This window comes from Crocuta crocuta, unplaced genomic scaffold (genome assembly GCF_008692635.1).
Source record: "Crocuta crocuta isolate KB4526 unplaced genomic scaffold, BGI_CrCroc_1.0 scaffold102, whole genome shotgun sequence".
Classification (NCBI taxonomy): Eukaryota; Metazoa; Chordata; class Mammalia; order Carnivora; family Hyaenidae; genus Crocuta; species Crocuta crocuta.
This window is the reverse complement of record NW_027530019.1, coordinates 8,665,531-8,686,387: the sequence shown is the minus strand read 5'-3', so window position 1 is coordinate 8,686,387 and position 20,857 is coordinate 8,665,531. Positions and strand designations below refer to the sequence as shown.

Below are 20,857 nucleotides of genomic sequence, written 5' to 3'. Positions count from 1 at the left end.
GATAAGCACTGAGTAATATATAGGATTGTTGAATTACTGTATTGTATATCTGAAATGAATATAACACTGTATGTTAAATATATTGGAATTAAAATAAATTCTAAAAACTTTTTAAGTTAAAAAAGAAAAGAGTAATCCCATATGGGGAAGGGAGAAGAAAGGTGGGAAGAGAAGAGCAGGAAGTAGTCTTAATAATGTAGACCACCATCGTCTCTAATACAGGCCTTAATAATCCTATGCATGGAGTAGACAATAAACACATGAACGGAGGAGGTTATAATTAAATTGTTGTCAAAAAAACATTCAGAGTAGTGTAGGGAAGGAAATTCTCTCTCTCCCCTTCAAGGTCTTCCAGCTAGACTAAGAATTCAATTTACACAAGACCGATTACAAAGGGGGAAAAAACCACAAAATTTTATTGTTATGTGTGCAGAGGTCCAATAATGAAATTGAGACATAAAGAAATGACCAAGGCAGGCAGTTTTTACACTTCTTAGACAAAGAGATAATAAATTTGTGAGGAATTGACAGGATTAAAAAAATGCTTGGGAGCTTTTTAAAACATTTTTATTTTTAATTTTTAAAATTTATTTTGTCCCAGAGACGGGACAGAGAGAGAGGGAGAAAGGGAATCCCAAGCAGGCACCGTGCAGTCAGCATGGAGCCCGATGCCGGGCTTGAACTGACAAACTGTGAGATCATACCTTGAGCCAAAATCAAGAGTCTGATGCTTAACTGGCTAAGCCACCCAGGTGCCCTGGGAGCTTTAATTAGTAATGAATTCTAAGTGGACTTTGGGCTGAGGTAGTAGATTAGTAAAAAAGCAACACGGTTTATTTCTACAGCTTTCTCAGTTTTTAAGTTCCTATCTCATGTTATAAGGATGTCTGTTTACTTAGTACAGAGAGGGCTACCTTTCACATGGCAGGTTTATTTCCTGCTTTCAGGGGTACAGAGGAGACCCTGAGTGTCCTTGCCCCAAGTAGCTTCAATTCAAAATAGTCAATATGCCACTGTGGTACAGTTTGGACGGCTTGCCCTTGCTCCCTACAGGAGTATGGAATCTGAACAATGTATTGGTGTGCCACAGGTCAGATTGCCTGGTTTCCCTTCTTTCTCTCTCCGGGGGATTTAAAATGCTACCCTGTGCTTCTCATTGCAATGCTGGGGCTTTTCTGTAGGAGGGGCATGCCTGGACCTTCAGAACATGTTAGAATCCACATTCATCGGAAGTGCCAAGGCTATCTTTCTCAGCTACTCCAAGTCATCTTAGATATTAGCACCAGAGCACTCCAAAATATTGTGCCCACTAGGACATTTGAGGTTTTTTCACACAATCTGTAAGCTGATAGTCCAAAAGTTCAGGTGGTGATGCTTGACTCTGAGAGCCGGGGAGAGTATGCTATGCGGGTGACTTTTTAAACCACCGATGTATATACTTAACGACCCACTGAAGCTAGCTTACGTGCCCTCCCAGATACTCGTAACTAAGGCCTTTTCCATAAAGCCCTGCAATGGGCCACTGGATTTTGTCAAATCCGCCACCACAACACCAACAGCAAGGGCACCATCTAGGTTCCGATTGGCCGTTTCAGCCTCCTCCTAGGGACTAGAAACTGGGCCATCCCTGACGCATGCGCGTCACCTGCTTCCGGCGGAGGAGTGGGGTGTTCCTGCTTTCCCAGGCCGGGTGGAATTCCTATCCGCCTTTCCTCGGTTTGAGTTTCTCTGTGTGCAATGGCTCCGGACTCAGGTCCCTTTCCCGAAGATCCGTTCTTAAAGGTGCTACCCTTAGACGCCAAGGACAGGGGCACTCAGCGCTGTCGCCTGGGCCCGGCCGCCCTCCGCTCCTTGGGCGCGCACTTGGGCTCGGCGGTGAGGATCTCTCTGCCTGATGGCGGCTCCTGCCTCTGCACCGCCTGGCTGCGGCGGGACGGAGCAGACGGCTTTGTGCAACTGGATCCGCAGTGCGCGAGCCCCGGGGCAGCCGTGGGGGCTTCGGGGTTCCGGGGGAATCTCCGCTTAAGCAGCCTCCGCCTGGTGTCCTGCCCGTCGCTGCGGCACCTCACCGTGTGGCCGGTGTTGCGGGAGGGGGCGGGCGCGCCCGGTGCCTGGAATGCAGCCGCGGTGCTGGAGGCGGTGCAGGAGCTTCTCAGGAACCGACCTGTCTCCCGAGGCCACGTGGTGACCGCACCTCCGGGCGCCCCCGGCCCCGTGGCCGCGCTGCACATCGTCAGCGGGGCGCCCAGCCCGGATCCCGCCGGGGTAGTCACACCTCGCACCCGCATCGGTCTCAGCGCGGTGCCTCCGTCGGAAGCGGAGCCGCGGCCCGAGGTGCCCTTGGGGGGCCTTTCGGAGGCGGCCGACTCGCTGCGGGAGCTTCTCCTCCTGCCGCTCCGCTACCCCCGCACCTTGGCAGCCCTGGGGCTGGCGGTGCCCCGAGGGGTGCTCCTTGCGGGTCCCCCTGGAGTGGGCAAGACTCAGCTAGTGCGGGCCGTGGTCCGGGAAGCGGGCGCGGAGCTGCTGGCGGTGAGCGCCCCCGCGCTACAGGGCGCCCGGCCCGGGGAGACCGAGGAGAACGTGAGGCAGGTCTTCCAGCGCGCGCGGGAGCTGGCCAGCCGCAGACCCACTCTCCTCTTCCTGGACGAGGTGGACGCCCTGTGTCCCCGGCGGGGCGGCCCACACCGAGCCCCCGAGAGCCGCGTGGTGGCCCAGGTGTTGACGCTGCTAGACGGCATCGGTGGGGACCGCGAGGTGGTGGTTGTGGCATCCACCAACCGGCCGGATGCTCTAGACCCAGCGCTGCGCAGACCGGGGAGATTTGACCGAGAGGTAAATAAGACGGGCCAGTCAGACGTCTGTTCCTGGAACCTCGGCCTCCTCTGGCCTTGAATGGCTGCCCCGAGGCGGTCGCCACTTAGGTTTGGCAGTTGGTGAGGCTGGAGTGGGGGCTCTTTGTAGTGCAGAGATCATGTATCTCTGCCCTTGTGCGATCTGTGAGCCAGGGCCTGTTTTTCCCCCAGTCAAATTGTTCTGTGAAGCAAGGTGGCCTTTAGGGATATGTTTGTTGTGCAAGTCCTGAAAAGGAGTACCGTCAGTAATGTTAGTTTTTTAGGGAACTAGGTCAGCTATAAGTGAGTGTATTCAACTCTTACGGATTTGTAATGAGAATTGAAGTTAGGATAGCCTCAAGACATAACTGTGTTGAAATAAAAAGGGAGAAGGCGGGGAAGAACTAAATCAAAGCAGGCATTAATTTTTCTGGATTTATTCATTCCTTGTCAGGATGCCAGCATCCTGACCCACAAATGAGAAATTGCCCACAATTGCTCCCTGAGTTGCCAGAAAGATTGAGCACTCAAAAGCCGAACTATTTTATAAGCTTTAGGCCCGGATTGATTCCTGATTAAATAGTTTGAATAGTGGCTAATTTAATAATTTTGAAAGTATTTGAACTTTGTGTTAGGAATCTAAAGGGACCGATGGTAGTCACACACTTATAGCTTAATCTGTGCAGAATTTGAGCACATTTCTTTCTTTTCTTTGCATCATCTAGTACTTGTTTCCTGAGTAAAATCCATAAGGGCAGGGACCTAGACTATCTGGTTTACTGTTGCATCCCTGGCTGGTAGAACTTGGTAGGTTCTAAAAAACAACAAAATGTTAAATGACATACAGAGGGCCTCTGATTTTATGGGGGTATGAATGCCACCGTTCACCATTCTCATTCATTAGGAAATGTATTTTGAATTTTGATCTTTTGCCAGGCTAGCACTATGCAGTAAGGTGCTTGCTTGTGATGCTGGGCAGCCACGAGACCATGAGGGTAAAGAGTGGACACGTTGACAACCATTTTATACTCAGCCAAACATTCTGTTTTTCACTTTCAGTACAATATCCAGTAAATTGTATGAGATACTCAAAACTTTATTATAAAATAGGGTTAGTGCTAGATGATTTTGCCGAACCACAGGCTAATAAGTGCTGTGAGCATATTTAAGTAGTCTATGCTAAGCTGTGATGTTCAGTAGATTACGTATATTAAATACATTATCCACTTTAATTCCAATTTGGATACATTTATTGGGATGTAACCCCATCTTAAGAGAGATCTGTATGTAATTTTCATTGTGTAGCTATCTATCCAGTGTTACTCCTCTGGAAAAATGAGGATTTTAATATATTCAGAGTCTATGGCATACTTAAGAGTACATAGTTCTAGTTCCAAATTTGCTAAATATACACATTTGAGAGGATATACATATTATATAATATTTTAAGCTGTGTAAGCTTTAATTTTTCTTTTTTTTTTTTGCTTTGCATATAGGTTGTCATTGGGACTCCCACACTTAAACAAAGAAAGGCGATACTCCAGGTGATTACCTCAAAGATGCCCATCTCCAGTCAAGTCGATTTGAGCCTCCTTGCGGAAATGACAGTCGGTTATGTTGGTGCGGACCTGACTGCACTTGGTAGGGAGGCTGCTCTGCACGCTCTACTTCATAGTAAGAAGGTAGGAAGTACTGATTTATGACCATATATGTTGATCTTTTCATTCATACAGCAAATTAATTTGTGATTAAACAAGTGGTAAGTACATTGTCTTGGAACTTTTGATACCTTCCACGGTGATTTCTTACATTTATTTTTTTACATCTCAGCTCCATGGGAACAGCATAAGACTAAAGGTGGGGATAGAGGGCTGACTCTTCCAGGTCTACCAGGACATTTTCCCTTATTCCCAAAGTAACTCCCTAGCGCAAAAGCCCAGAGCAGCTAGGGAAATGATAACGTGGCCCTAGAAGAATCAAACGTATTTCTTTTTCAGTTTTGTTTTGTTTATTTCGAAGTAATTTCAGACATAGAGAGAAATTGCAAAAATAGTACAAAGAATTTCTGTATATGCTTTACCCAGATTCTCCAAATGTAGCATTATCCAGTTTTGCTTTATCCTTCTCTCTTCTGTGTTTTTGTACGTATGTACATATAGCTATGTCTCTTCGTATAGATATAGATAGAGGTATAGACACATCTAGTAGTGTGTGTGTGAAACATTTGAGAATGTACTGAAGCCATGAGGTCTCTTAACTGTAAAATCTTAAGTATATATTTTCTAAAAACAAAGACTTGAACCACAGTAGAATTATCAAGATGAAGAAATTAACACTGACATGATACTTTTATATAGTCTCTGTAGAGCTTCTCCAAATTTTATTCAATCCCATTAATTTCCTTTTAGCAGAAATTTAAAAAGAAAATAGTAATCCAAAGATTACACATTGCATTTAATTATCCTGATTGCCTAATATTCTTTAATCTAGAACCATTTTTAGTCTTCTGTGGCTAACTTTTTAAGACTACAGGTCATTTATTCTGTAGAATATTCCTTAGTTTAGGTTTCACTGATGTTTCCTCATGATTGGATTCAGTTTTTGCATTTTTGGCAGGAGGATCGCAGAAATACTGTGTTCCCATTCCATCTATTTTTTCGTTATTAATACATATTTTGTAAGGAAAATAAGCTTTTCTAACCCAGGAGAAGATGGGGCACCTGGACTTTTTCTTTAAATTTGTCTTTGACATTAAAATCTTTAATTCATGACTACCTTTCTTAAAAATATTTAGGGTGTTAGCTTTAAATATAATAGTTTTCAACACTATGGATTGGAAAATCTCTTCACTTTGTATGTAATAAGTAATCCTAAATCCCTAAACCACTTCAGAAAAAAATTAATTTCAGCACCCTGAGGATTCTAGGATAAAGTTTTCAATCTCTATTGTAACTATTATAACATTAACATTGTCCTTTGATCTTGTACTTTTTAAAAACCAATTTTGAGTTTGTTTAAATTATAAAAGGATGATTTATCCTCCAAAGTCTTAAAAACCTTTTTACCTGTATAATTTACATCCTTCCTCATTTCCATTTATTTTTACATGTACACTGAAGGTAGGAAGGAGCTATGTGAACTTTTAAGTTCTCTTCTTCTGGGTTTAGAACTCAAATTGTTTAAAGACTTAATGATACTTCTCATGCATAAAGGTGTGAGAATATATGCCTTTTGAAGGGAGGATGTGAGCACCAGGGTTTGGGAAGGGAGATTTTCATTTAGGCTTCCCTCTGCTTTGAAGTTCCAGGTTTGACCTTAAACACCCTGGCTTAGGTGGTCCAGCCAGCTGCTACTTCAGGAGGGGCCTGCCCAGGCATAGCTACCACAGGTGATGGCTGAGTTCATAACCAGGGGAAGTGGAAGGAAAAAAGGCAAAAAAGAAGAAGGGACAGAGGCATCTGGGAAGGTACTGGCTTCACCTTTTTCTTCTTTACCCCTCAGGCAGCTGAGGGGCTCCTGCTGCCTCCATCTATATCAGAGCAGACAAAGGATGCATTGAAGTTTGTTCAGCTTTTTGTGAAGTCGTCCCATTACAGGGTTTGAAGTAGAGTTTATACATGCATACACAGAGGAAAGAATTTTATCTGCCTGAAAGGGTTATTAAAATCAAGTGAAATAATTTACATATAAATTGTTTTATTGGTGTTACTTAAAAATTAATTAGGGGGCCCTGGGTGGCTCAGGTCATGATCTCACTGTTTGTGGGTTTGAGCCCTGCATTGGGCTTTGTGCTGACAGCTCAGAGGCTGGAGTCTGTTTCAGATTCTGTGTCTCCCTCTCTGCCCCTCCCCTGCTTGCGCTCTGTGTGTCTTTCTCTCTCTCAAAAATAAATAAACATTAGGGGCGCCTGGGTGGCTCAGTCGTTCAAGTGTCCAACTTCGGCTCAGGTCATGATCTCATGGTTTGTGGGTTTGAGCCCCGTGTCGGGCTCTGTGCTGACAGCTAGCTCAGAGCCTGGAGCCTGCTTCAGATTCTGTGTCTCCCTCTCTCTCTGACCCTCCCCTGCTCACGCTGTCTCTCTCTTTCTCAGAAATAAATAAAACTGTAAAAATAAATAAATAAATAAACATTAAAAAAATTATTTAGTATTCAGGTACCCAATATCTAATACTCGTAGCCAATTAGGGAAAAAATATTAAAAGAATTATTTAATAGCTTTCTTTGTGAGAAATTAAACAAAATAAAAATATTATAAAGAAAGTAAAAATTGCATGAAATCTCACCCCAGAGATTCTAAGTTTTAGGAACGTTGTTCAGAATAGCTCTCTCTCTGTTCATAAAATATGAACAGGTAGGAGACAATAAGAGGATTAAAAGCAGCCAATAAACATGAAAAATCCTCAACTTTACTTTCTTTAAAAATTAGTGTCTTTTAAGTTATTTTTTTAACTTTTTGTTTTGAAATAATTAAAAACTTTAGGGAAAGTTTCAGAATAGAGAACTCCTGCTAAACCCTCCATCCAAATTCACCAATTTTTAACATTTTGCCAAATTAGCTTTATCATTCTCTCCTTTTCTGTCTGTAAATGTATATGTATATACATACTACCTTTTTTTCTGGATCAATTGAGAATGGGTTGCATATATCATATCCCATTAATTATTTCCTAATCTCCAATACTCCCTTAGCTTTTTTAAATGAGACATTTTTACATTGACTTTTTAGGTCAGTGATTTTATAAAATGTTTCTCAATTAGGGTTCATCTAATATTTCTTCATAGTCAGGTTCAGGTTATGCATGCCCATTTGGAATACTCCATAAATGTGTCCTTAGGGTATCACAGGTGAAGGCACAAGATGTCTGCCAGCCCCTCGTTGGTGATGTCCCTCATCGGTGATTGATGTGATTAGCCATTCCAGGTTTTGTCCAGTTTCTCCACTGTATAGCTGCTATTTTTCCCTTTGTAACTAATAAATCTGTGAAGAGACCTTTTGAGATCATGCTGCTTGTCATCCTTTCCTCCCCTTGTTTTATATCCATGGATGATGACGCTCGCCCCAAACAGCCTTTACAAACAGCCTTTATAAATGATTACAAAATAGATGATTTTTTAATTCCATCATTCCCTCTACCTCACTCTTGATGGAAGAAATGTAATCAACACAGTAGTGGTTACGATTTCCTTTGTCACAGTGGCAGAAATTTACAAGTTTGGTAATCTACAGTGCTGGAGAGATACGGGAAGAACAGCTTTATATTACTGGTGCAGCTCTGAGGGCAGTGTGCTAATACCGTCAAAATGTATTACCATAAATGTGCATACTCTTAAGCTCAGTAATTCTACTTTGAGGAATTTATTACGTAAAATACTTGAACATGTGCACAAGCACTGTCAGCTGTAGCTTTGTTTTGAATAACAAAAGACTGGAAACAACCTAATGTTCAACAGAAAGATGCAGTTAAATTATGGTATACTCATACAATAATGTCTTTTGCAGCTGTCAGGAAGAGTGAGGTTGAACTATATTAATTGATAGAAAAAAATTTCTAACAGAAGTGCACAAAAGCGCAGGTTAATTTGTACAGTAGGATCCCATTTGTATACCTGTTTGAAAGGATGTACATGTCCTTACTGTCATAAAACATACTAGTGGTATACACAGGAAGTGGTTGGCTTCCTCTAGAGATGATAGTGGGGAGAGCTGGGGGAGACATTTCGTTTTTTGTATTGTGTGTGTAAGATTTTTTATAATGATAATAAAATAGATTTATAAATTCAAAAGAAAACAAACAAAAGAAGTAATTGTGCTCCTATACTACAAAAAGGCCCCCATAATTTTTGGTCTGATTTTGGTTTTTGGGGCATATTTCTTCAGAACCAGGACAACCCAACTATTGATGAAGCAGACTTCCTTGAAGCTTTTAAAAAGATTCAACCCTCATCGTTTCGAAGTGTCATTGGACTGACGGACATCAAGCCTGTTGACTGGGAGCAGATCGGTGGCCTTGAAGATGCTAAACTGAAGTTAAAACAGGTGATATAGAGAGTTTGCTAGTAGAATAGTAGAGTTTAAGTGTAACACCACACTTGCTGAAGTTTGAAGACAAACCGCACTTGCTGAAACTATCTTGCTGCCTTCGGTAATGCCGTCCTAACATCTGAATCCAAGGGTTACGTCTCTGTCCTTGTTTAACTGGGCTTCTGTAGGCATCAGAAGCTATTTTCCTACCTCACTCTTCTGGTTTGTTGTTTGCTTTAAAGACTTTATAAGCTAGAATGGGGTTAGCAAACGTTTTCTATAGAGGGCCAGAGAGTAATACTTTAGGTTTTGTGGGCCATACAGTCTTTATTGCAACCACTCAACTCTATACTCATGGCACAAAAGCAGCCAGAGACAATCCATAATCACTACTTGCGTTCTGATGGAACTTTAATTTATGGTCACAGAAATCATATAATTTTCACATGTCGCAAAATACTCTTTTGATTTTCTTTTCAAGCATTTAAAAATGTAAAAATGGTTCTTAGTTTGTGGGTGGTACAAGTACAGATTTTTAGTTTGCAGGACCGAGTTTGCCTGGGACTGGTAAAAGCACAACACTATAATATACAGTATGGCCTGGGTGGCTATGGTTCTCACAGTGGATGCTGAGGAACACAAGTCTCCAGAGCCTGTCACTGTCATTGCAGTTGCAGAAATTAATTTCATTCATTTACCTTCAGGTGATCCTGCCATAATAAGGATCTAGGTTCCTCTAACCCCACATACAAAAGACTGATGTATAAGTATTGCTGTAATTTATTCATCATAACTAGAAGCTATATCTACAGTGAACCCTAGAATCCTTGTGTCCATGGATCAGGGCACTTATAACATTCCCTAATTTTTTACATGCGTTGTCTCATTTAATCTCACAAAGCATGGGAGAGGTTAGCCACACATCCTGTTGCGAACACTATTTCTTTAGCTTTGAGATATTAAGCTTTCTTGCCTTTCTGAACACTTCATTCCTTAATGTTGCTGTAAATGTTACTGCTCTTAGGAGTGCTCTTTGCATTCTGTGAATCCATGATCTCAATATCCAGGGCTTATCTGTCCCCTGAAAACTGTTAACTCAGAAATCTTTATTTCCAACACAGATAGTTCTTTTTTTTTATATATATATTTTTTATTTATTTCTAGGAGAGAGAGAGCGAGAGCGAGAGTGTGAGCAGGGGAAGGTCAGAGAGAGAGGGAGACACAGACTCTGAAATAGGCTCCAGGCTCTGAGCTGGCAGTCAGCACAGAGCCCGACGCGGGGCTCGAACCCACGAACCGCGAGATCATGACCTAAGTGAAAGTCGGACGCTTAACCTACTAAGCCACCCAGGCCCCCCAACACAGATAGTTCTTTTGATCATCAGAACTACTTAGCTGCCTGCCTACCAGGTAACTTCCAGGAAACTCAAACTCAGGACATCCAAAGCTCAGATAACCAACCCAACCTCCACATCTGGATTCCCTATTTCTATGAATACAGCCAGTAACCCATCTCCTAAGTTAGAAACCTGTCTTCTAAATGCAGGGGTCGTGCCATACATGCACGTAACTTCCCCTCTGGATTTAGAACATAGTCCCTGCATAAAAAAGAGTTATATTTTGTTTCAAATCCGTCCCTTCCACTGCCTGTGACACATCCAGCCTTACTAATTTTGAAGTCAGAATCATTGCAAGAGACTTCTAACTGGTTGCCCTGCCTCTGCTTATTTCTTTCCAGTCCATTCTCCATACTGCTTCCTCAGTGTTGACTAAAACTTTCAAAGCTTAGCACAACCTGACTCTTCCTTCCACTTTAATTCCATGACTCCTTGCTTCCCCTATTCTCCTTTCTGTTGCTACTTACTGTTGGGATGAATAAGAGTTTCGAGCGTCTCTGTGTGTATTATTCCTTCCCTGTGGAATGCCCTTTTCTGGCCTCATTGTTAGTTTAGAAGCTTGTCTCTCAAGTAAGATCTGAGTTCCCTTGCTACAGGGATCTTACCCTTTTTTATAGAAAGGCAATACATCAGTAGTTGAGTTTGCCCTTCTTGATTTACCCTGCCTGGGGGCAGCCTTAATTCTGCTGCTTCACTGGACATAAGACCTGAGTAAGTTACTTCAGTTTTGTAGGCCTGAGCTTCTGCATCTATAAAAGTATGATGATAATAAAACCATCTGCCTCAGAGGTAATGGGGACTTGTTTACTGTTTAGTTAACAATTGTAGAATGCTTACTTTGTGAAGGTGTCATTCTAGGTATGGGAATTTAAGAGGGGAACTTGATTTACGTTCTAGCAGGAGCAGAATGACAAACCCAACATGGGAAAATAATAATTTCAGATAGTGAATGAGTAAGTGCGCCCAAAGTAAAAGATGGGTGGTAGCATAGATTGGCGGGCAGGGATGGGGGTGGGGTCTGCTTTAAATGAAGTAGTTAGGGAAGACCTTTGCAAGGAAATGACATTTGAGCTGAGACTGAATGATGAGGGATAGCCACACAGATCTTGAAAGAGGGTTCAAGCAGAGAGAATAGCAAATAAAGACCCTGAGATGGGAACAGACTGGGGTGTTTGGAAAACGGGCTACATTGCAAGGCCTTGTAATCAGTGGTAGGAAGGAGTTTGGATTTGGCTTTTATTCTAATTCCAATGGGAAGTCATTGAAGAATATGAAGCAGGAAATGATGTGACCTGACCTAGGTTTTATAAGATCACAGGTTGCTGTAGGGAGAGTGGACTGCATTTCCAGGTCATAACCAGGTACCTGAGCATTGTTGAGTGAATAGCTGAATTCACTGAATCATATGATGTTTTATCATTATACTAGTACAATTGTCTCTTTTTGTGTACTTACAGAGCATCGAGTGGCCTCTAAAATTCCCTCGGGAATTTGTCAGGATGGGCCTGACACAGCCAAAGGGAGTTCTCCTGTATGGTCCCCCGGGATGTGCTAAAACCACCCTGGTGAGGGCCCTGGTCACAAGCTGTCATTGCTCTTTTGTTTCAGTGAGCGGAGCTGATCTCTTTTCTCCTTTTGTCGGAGATTCAGAAAAAGTCTTGTCTCAGGTTGGTTTTTTTCTTTTCCCCTGTATGGTTAAGTGTCCTTTTGGATTTTCATGGCATGCCTTAAGGATAAACCTTAGTTATTAAAAATATTACTGGCCTTTTTTTCAAATAGAAAGTTATGTGTCTTTGTTTATAGAAACTTTAGGAAATATAGGAAAGTATTAGGTAAGAAATTCCTTCATAATCTCTCTACTATTAATGTTTTGGTGAATTTCCTTTATTTTTTTTGCTTTCCTTTTAAAATAGAGGGCAGGTTATATCTTTTTTTTTTTTTTTAATAAATAGTTTATTGTCAAGTTGGTTTCCAACAACACCCAGTGCTCATCCCAACAAGTGCCTTCCTCCATGAGGGCAGATTATATCTTTATCGTGATTTTTTAAATCATCATTTTTAAAACTCCACAGTATTGGATGTTTTGTAAATACAATTTTGAACCTGTACCTAATACTCCATTGTTTCTTGTTCTATTTATTTATTCCCCAATTCTTAGACATGTAGCATTTTTCTCTTCTTTTTACATTTTAAAAATTATGGGGGAGCCTGGGTGGCTCAGTCTGTTAAGCGTCTGACTTCGGCTCAGGTCATGATCTCACGGTTTGTGGGTTCGAGCCCCGCATCGGGCTCTGTGCTGACAGCTAGCTCAGAGCCTGGAGGCTGCTTCAGATTCTATGTCTCCCTCTCTCTCTGACCCTCCCCTGCTCACGCTGTCTCTCTCAGAAATAAATAAAACATTAAAAAAAATTATAGGTAGTAATGCATAAAGCATATATTGACTTGAATAGTGAATAATATATAGCTTTTCAATAATTTTATTTTCCCAACAAAAGGTATTTCAACAAGCAAGAGCAAATACTCCAGCAATTGTGTTTTTGGATGAAATTGATTCAATCTTGGGCTCTCGATCCATCAGTAAAACAGAATGTAATGTTCAAGAGCGTGTTCTTTCTGTTCTCCTGAATGAATTAGATGGTGTAGGACTGAAGACTACAGAGAGAAGAGGAAGTAAATCAGATCAACAGGGTAAATACAAGGAGCTGAGAAAAAACGAAGAGGTATTTATTAGCCAGAGTATACCAAAACCCAGGCCAACATTAAATATAGTGCATATACACTAACTTTCCCTATGCTGGATTCATCTCCTAGAAGGAATTATATAATTTCAGTTTGACTGTATGTTCACAGAGCTGCTAAAAATTGTGATTTGGCTAGAAAAGATGAGGTAAATTTTATAATAAGTTGTATTAAATATATATGAATGTGAATTTTATTTTTCCTAAGATTTAGAAATACAACATTAACATATTGCTAATTAGAAAAGGAAGTTTATTCTCATTTTTATATCTTGAAGAACCAGTGTTCATCCCTTTCTAAAAGTTTTTATATGAAACAAAACATTGTTATTACCAATGGTCTTCGTAATTCAAAACTTCCGATTTTCTTGAGGAATGGGTTTCCCTGGTTATAATGAAATTAAAATGACCTTCAGAAGTCCCTTCTCTTTCTGAGCCTCTTCCTAGATAGAGTTTGATATCCTTAAGTGACCCAGCAGATCAGTTTTCTTTTATTCTTTCCTTGTGTTTACTTGTTTCCCAGTTGAAAAATCATTCCGTGAAAGGAGAGTCTTAACAGCTCTGAGAAACATGTGACACTAGAATTTGAAGGGACCCATGAGGTTTTCTAATCACATTTTCTCATAACGCAGGAATTCCTTCTATAGCATCTGACAGGTGTTCACTCACCTCTGCTAAAATTTTGCAGATATAGGGAATTTGCTACGTTGAGAGATCACATTAATGGTGAAATACTCTGATTATTCAGTTCAATTTAAAAGAAAAAAATTTGTAATTCCAGTGTAGTTAACATATAGTGTTGTATTAGTTTCAGGTATACAATATGGTGACTCAACAATTCTATATATTACTCAGTGTTCATCATGATTACTCTTTAATCCCCATCACCTATCCCCCCCGCCCCCCATCTTCTTCCCTCCCCTCTGTTCTCTGTAGTTAAGAGTCTGTTTTGTTTTGTTTCTCTCCTTTATTTTTCTGTGTCCATTTGTTTTGTTTCTTAAATTCTACCTATGAGTGAGATCATGTAGTATTTACTTTCTCTGGTTTATTTCACTTAACATTATACTCTCTAGAGTCAGTCATGTTGTTGCAAATGGCAAGACTTCATTCTTTATGGCTGAATAATATTTCATTGTGTGTGTGTGTGTATATATATATATATACCACATCTTTATCCATTCATCTACTGATGGATACTTGGGCTGCTTCTGTAATTTGACTATTGTAAATAATGCTACAGTAGGGCCTCCTGGGTGGCTCATTCAGTTAAGGGTCCGATTTTGGCTCAGGTCATGATCTCCTGGTTCGTAGGTTCCAGCCCTACGTCTGGCTCTGTGCTGACAGCTCAGAGCCTAGAACCTGCTTCAAATTCTGTGTCTTTTCTCTCTCTCTCTCTACCTCTTCCCTACTTGTACTTTGTCTCTCAAAGCTCTTGTTTCCCTTGCCTCAGGAGACAAGAAAAATGTGGTTACGACAGATGTCAAGAAATTATTACCTATGCTCTCTTTAAGGATTTTTATGGTTTCAGGTCTCACATTTAGGTCCTTAATCCATTTTGAGGGTTTTTTTTTTTCCTGTATGATGTAAGAAAGTGGTCCAGTTTCATTTTTTTGCATGTAGCTCTCCAGTTTTCCCCACACCATTTGTTAAAGAGACTGTCTTTTTCCCATTGCATATTCTTGCCTCCATTGTTGAAGATTAATTGACCATATAATTGTGAATCTGTTTCTGGGCTTTCTATTCTGTTTTATTGATCTATGTGTCTATTTTTGTGCCAGTACCACTAGTACCATACTGTTTTGATTACTACAGCTTTGTAGTATAACTTGAAATCTGGGATTGTGATGCTTCCCTCTTTGCTTTTCTTTTTCAAGGGTACTTTGGGGTCTTTTGGTTGCTTGTTCTAGTTCTATAAAAAATGCTATTGGTATTTTGATAGAGATTGCATTAAATCTGTAGATGCTTTGGGTAGTTTAGATATTTTAACAATGTTTGTTCTTCCAATCCATGAGCATGGGATGTCTTTCCATTCTTCAATTTCTTTCATCAATTTATAATTTTCAGAGTACACAGGGCTTTCACCTCCTTCATTAAGTTTATTTCCTTGGTATTTTATTATTTTTGGTGCAGTTGTAAATGGGATTGTTTTTTAAATTTCTCTTTCTGCTGTCTCATTAGTGTATAGAAATGCAATGGATTTCTGTACATTGAGTACCCTGCAACCCTACTGCATTCATTTATCAGTTCTAGTGGTCTTTTGGTGGAGTTTCTTGGATTTTCTTAATGTAGTATCATGTCATCTGCAAATACTGAAAAGTTTTACTTCTCCTTTCCTTTTTGGATGCCTTTGTTTCTTTTTGTTGTCTGACTGCTGTGGTTAGGGCTTCTAGTCCAGTGTTGACTAAAAGTAGTTGAGAGTGGACATCTCTGTCTTGTTCCTTAAGACCTTAGGGGAAAGCTCTGAGTTTTTTTTTTTTATCACTGAGCATGATGTTAGCTGTGGGTTTTTCATATATTGACTTTATTATGTTGGGGTATGTTCCCTCTAAACCTACTTTGTTGAGGGTTTTTATCATGAATGGAGGTTGTACTTTGTCAGATACTTTTTGTGCATCTATTGAAAGGATCATATGGTTCTTGTCCTTTCTCTTATTGATGTATCACATTGATTGACCTGAGAATATTGAACCACCTGTACATCCAGGAATAAATCCCACTTCATCATGGTGAATGATTTTTTTTAATGTATTGTTGTATTCGGTTTGCTAATATTTTGTTGAGGATTTTTGCATTTATGTACATCAGAGATAGTGGCCTTTAGTTCTCTTTTATTGTGGTATCTTTATCTGGTTTTGGTATCAGGGTAATGCCGGCCTCAGAGAATGAATTTGGAAGTTTTCCTGCTTCTTCTATTTTATGGAGTAGTTTGAGAAGAACAGGTATTAACTCTTCTTTAAATGTTTGGTAGAATTCACCTTTGAAGCCATCAGGTCCTGGATTTTTTGAACTCTCAACAAGCAATCTTGAGTGCTTAGCCTGTGTAAGGCCTTGCCCTTACTGCAAAGGCCTGACTGCTTTTTGATATTTCTTATCTTCATCTAGGATTTATACATCTGCAGCTTATGTTGTCATAGTTCTGCCTCTGGAAAGAAAAGTAAATAAAAAGTAAAGTACATCTCCATCTTCTAGGACATGAGAGCCGGGGTGTTTCATAGCCATACAACTCCACCTGTTAGTCATATGCTTTGTCTTTTCAAGTCATTCACTAATCATTCATTGGGGCTCAAGTACGTTTAGTAGGTGTTCTCTGCTGTGGTGTAGGCTTTCCATTGGTTCTCACATAGAGAGATGTCTCCCAGGATTGGCCAGTCCCTTCACCACACACAGAAAGTAGTTCTTTGGTTAATAATTTGTATTAGCATACCTTGATATCAAGAAGGGGCTATNCACATAACACTCAGTGCTCATCCCCACAAGTGTCCTCCTCCATGCCCATCCCCCTCTCCCCCCACATCCATCAGTCCTCAGTTTTTGTCAGCATATAATTTCTTAAAAATGTAATAATTAACAACTTATTGACATTACTTTTGTGTTGTATATTTTCCCTCAGTTAGAGTTGCAAGAAATTTTTAATAGAAATGTCATGATTGTTGCTGCAACAAATAGACCTGATGTATTAGATGATGCCTTATTACGACCTGGAAGATTAGATAAGATTATTTATATTCCACCTCCAGATGAAAAGGTAATCATTGTATGTTTTACTCTGTGTTAGGATTCTTAATACATCAATGTTGGAGCTGTAAGGACCCTGGCAGAAGAATCCCAAACTGGATATATATGTATCTGGTGTGTGTCTTACACTGGGTTCTGCATTCTTCCTTGCCTGGTGGCCCTTCATAAAGTCGTAATTTTGATCTGCTTTTGCTGGATACTCTGAGCATATTTTCAGAGAAACATAAGCCTAAAAGTTAAAAGTAGTTTCCTTATGCCTGTTTCAGTCTGTGACTCCCTCTCTCTCTCACCCTCCCCTGCTCACGCTGTCTCTCTCTCTCCTAGAAATAAATTAAAAAAAAAAAAAGTAGTTTCCTTATTTCATTATTGAAATATCAGACTCAAAATATCGAGCTTATTAAGTCTACTCAACATTATTTTACAACTAGAATGGAGGAATCTAAAGTGTTAAAAGTGCTTTGGAGAATATTTGTGTCCATATCCTTATTATACAGTGGGAAAATCTGACATTAGAGAGATTACACAATGTATCCATAGTCAAAGAATCAGTAAATCTTTTGCCCTTAACATCCACAGCCACTGGTAGGGAGAGATTAATGAGAAAGAATGAATTTTTTCCTCCCTTCTTAAAAATAAGTAAATAAATAAATATTTAAATGTCTATTTATTTTTACACTATGTCTGGATAAGTCATGTGTTTGCTTCTTAATCCATGTCTGATAACACTATTTGTACCCAAAAGAGGGAATTCATCATGTCTCTTAAACAAATACATTTATAGTTAGCTATTTTAAAAATTATTATAAAAGTATTAAAAATTTATCATGTCATTATTTCTACCATTGTCATATGAGCCATTGATGAATTATTCTTTCATACCTCTTCAGAAGTGATTCTTTCTTACTGTTTTATTATTAAAATATATACACACTTTCTCTGTCATATGACAGGAAACACTTGCTTGAAATACTTTAATATAGCTTTGTGTCACACATGAATGTTATAAGATTATAAACCTTACTTTTAATTTTGTTCCAGGGCAGGCTTTCTATTTTGAAAGTCCATACAAAAAACATGCCAATGGGGCCTGATGTTTCCTTAGAAAACTTAGCAGCGGAAACCTCTTTTTTCTCTGGTGCTGATCTTGGAAACCTTTGCAAAGAAGTAAGTTAACTAGTGAAGGAACATATGGTTGAGAACGTTTCTTCATTTATTCAGATCTTCATTCACTTGGTAGCATTTACTGAAAGACTACTATGTGGTGGGCACTGTGGAAGGTGAAACAGATGTGGCCGTTTCCTTTCCCTTCCAGAGCTTACAGGTTCATGATGGGTTGCAGAGAGGCAAATTGTCGTACTCAATTGGCAACTGAAAATATATGGTGAATCAGGAAGTGTAGGGTGTTGTGGGACCGAACCAGACTTGGGGGCATCAAAGAAGGCTTTCTGAGAGACGGCGTGTGTAAAGTGAGATTTGAGGGATGGTGAGAATATTGACCAGGCTAAGGGAGGGGAGAAAATACATGGACGACTGGAGTAAGAGAGAGCATGCCTTTATTGAGGAGATGGACAATGGCCAGATCACACAGGTCCTTGTAAGCCACTTAACAGGATTTAGACTTTATATTGAGAGCAAAAAAAGCCATTGTAGGTGTTTCCTTTTCCATAAACCTTTTATTAAATGTACTATTCAGAAAAATGCACAGACCATAAGGATGTAGTTCACTTTATTAACATAAAATGAATACACTTTTGTAACTACCAAGTAAGAGAACATTATCCATACTCCAGAAGCTTCGCTTGGGCTTTCCCAATCTCTGCCCCAAAACGGAACCACTCTCCTGACTTTCAGCACTGGAAATTAGTTTGCCTACTTTTGAACGTTATAAAAATAGGACCATACTTATACTTTGCTGTTTCCTTCTTTAACTAGAGAGCATGTTTGTGAAATTCATCTGTGATTTTGTGTATAGCAGTAGTTTGTGCATTCCCATCACTTTATAATCTAGTTTATGAATATACTGTGTTTATTCATCCATTCTTTTGAACATTTGGGTTACTACTTTTTGTTATAAATCATGCTACTATGAACAATCTTGTACATGTCTATATATAGTTACAGAGAGAATTGCTAGATCATAGAGTTTGTGTTTGATCTTTTCCTTTATGATCAGTGCTGCATCCTATTTAAAAACTCCTCCTCTGGGGTGCTGGGTGGCTCAGTCCGTTAAGCTCTAATTCTTGATTTTGGCTTAGGTCATGATCTAGTGGTTCGTGAATTCAAGTCCTGCATCAGCTCCGCACTGACACTGTGAAGCTTGCTTGGGATTCTCCGTCTCCCTTTCTGTCTCTGCCCCTCCTCCACTCGTGTGCACACACTCTCTCTCTCTCTCTCAAAATAAATAAATCAACTTAAAAAAAAAACTACTCTGAGGTCAGGAAGATAGTCTCTCATCTGTAAATATTTTTATGGGCTCATAGTGTATATATTATTATTACAACTTACATTTTCTTTTTCCCCATTTAAGGCTAGAGTTTAATGTAGAAGAAATGATGGTCTATTGAGACAACTTTTAAACTCCTTATTTAACTTTTTAATATTTGGTCATGAATATTGGAATTTTAAGAAGTGGGACTGAGGTTTTTACACTCAGATTTTAAAGTATTACCATAAATTGTAAAAAATAAAGTACATTAATTATTTCCTTCTGTTTGTCCTTATAGGCTGCCTTGCTGGCTCTGCAAGAACACGGACTAGAAGCAACCACAGTGAAACAAGAGCACTTTCTGAAATCACTTAAGACTATAAAACCATCCTTAAGTCACGAGAACTTGAGTTTATATGAAAACTTATTTCAGAAACAAGGATTTTCTAACTTAGAGGATACTTAAAAATTACATTACATCTCTGTTCAAGGATTAATTGAACTGTGAACTTGCCCTGTGGTTTGCAACTTGGCAGTTTTAGAGTATGCGTGTATCATTTCCTGTAAATAAAAGCATAAGCACCTGATAAGCTAAAGTTCATCTTATTTCTAAAGAGTATATTAAAATGCCATAATTTGGGAAGAAAGTATATATATATGTTGATTTTTGTAGTGGGGATGGTGGTTGCTTTTGCTTATTTGGGGTTGGTTGGGTTTTTTTGTTTTTTAAGTTTTATTTATTTTTGAGAGAGAGTGAACAAGCAGGGGAGGGGTGGAGAGAAAAGGAGACAGGATCCCAAGCAGGCTGTGTGCTGCCAGTGCAGAGCCCAACTTGGGGCTCAAACTCACAAACACTTAGATCATGACCTAAGCCAAAATCAGGAGTCAGATGCTTAACTGAGCCACCCAGCCACCCTGGGTTGATTGCTTTATTTAACTGTATTTTGAAATAATTTCATACTTATAGAAATGTTGCAAGAACTCTTATGTACTCTTAAACCAGATTCATCAATTTTTAACATTTTGCCATATTTACTTTCTCCTTTTTTATAACACATAAACACAGCATTTTTCAGAACTACTTAAGAATAGATTTTATGTGTTATTCCCCTTTACTCTTTGATACTTCAGTGTATATTTTTTAAGATTTTATTTTTAAATAATCTCTACACCCAACATGGGGCTCGAACTCACAACCTTGAGATCAAGACTTGCATGTTCCACCAACTGAGCCAGCCAGGCACCCCTTCAGTGGATATTTCTTCCAAATGTGGTTATTTTCCTATATAAAAATGGTGCATTTATCAAGCTCAGGAAATTTAACATGGATATAATATTGTAATCTAATGAATTTCATCTATTGTCCCTATAATAATGTTTTTCCAGTTACAGAATTCATTCTAGGATCATACATTAAATTTAGTTGTCATGTATCTTTAACCTCGTTAGATTTGAAACAGTTTCTCAGTCTTTCTTGACCTTGACATTAAAGAGTACAGACCAACTACTTAGCAGAATGACTGGCTTCTGATTTGTGTTAGCCTGATTGTGCATCTAGATTCAGGCTCTGCAGCACCAGTGGGGCACTCCAGAAGTGCTGTGTTTTCAGAGATCACAGCTGGAGGCACGTGAGTCTACACATACTGATACTGATTTTGACCCCTTGTTCACAGTATTGTCCTATTTCTCTATGTATAGTTATTTTTCCT

General features: G+C 39.6%; 1 protein-coding gene across 4 annotated transcripts; it reads left to right on the top strand.

The window, feature by feature from the left end:
• The first annotated feature begins 1,675 nt into the window (after window positions 1-1,675).
• Window positions 1,676-19,738, top strand: AFG2B (AAA ATPase AFG2B). 4 transcript variants are annotated; one of them, XM_077764479.1, is made up of 8 exons: window positions 1,676-2,832; window positions 4,328-4,513; window positions 8,710-8,868; window positions 11,708-11,917; window positions 12,746-12,938; window positions 16,603-16,733; window positions 17,762-17,887; window positions 19,447-19,738. In XM_077764479.1, the coding sequence occupies exons 1-8, from the start codon at window positions 1,738-1,740 to the stop codon at window positions 19,612-19,614; spliced, it is 2,268 nt and encodes a 755-aa protein (XP_077620605.1). In that variant the 5' UTR covers window positions 1,676-1,737; the 3' UTR covers window positions 19,615-19,738. The 4 variants fall into 4 exon arrangements, with proteins under 4 accessions (XP_077620605.1, XP_077620603.1, XP_077620606.1 ...); XM_077764477.1 differs by having other exon boundaries at window positions 12,746-12,970; window positions 16,599-16,733; XM_077764480.1 differs by lacking the exons at window positions 11,708-11,917; window positions 12,746-12,938 and having other exon boundaries at window positions 16,599-16,733.
• The last annotated feature ends 1,119 nt before the right edge of the window (window positions 19,739-20,857 follow it).

What these genes read in the sequence shown, in the direction of transcription:
- AFG2B (XM_077764477.1), top strand. Translation starts at nt 1,738, where the DNA reads ATGGCTCCGGACTCAGGTCCCTTTCCCGAAGATCCGTTCTTAAAGGTG. An exon ending in CGGGGAGATTTGACCGAGAG is followed by an intron (nt 2,833 to 4,327) that starts GTAAATAAGACG and finishes CTTTGCATATAG; the next exon opens with GTTGTCATTGGGACTCCCAC. An exon ending in TTCCACCTCCAGATGAAAAG is followed by an intron (nt 16,734 to 17,761) that starts GTAATCATTGTA and finishes ATTTTGTTCCAG; the next exon opens with GGCAGGCTTTCTATTTTGAA.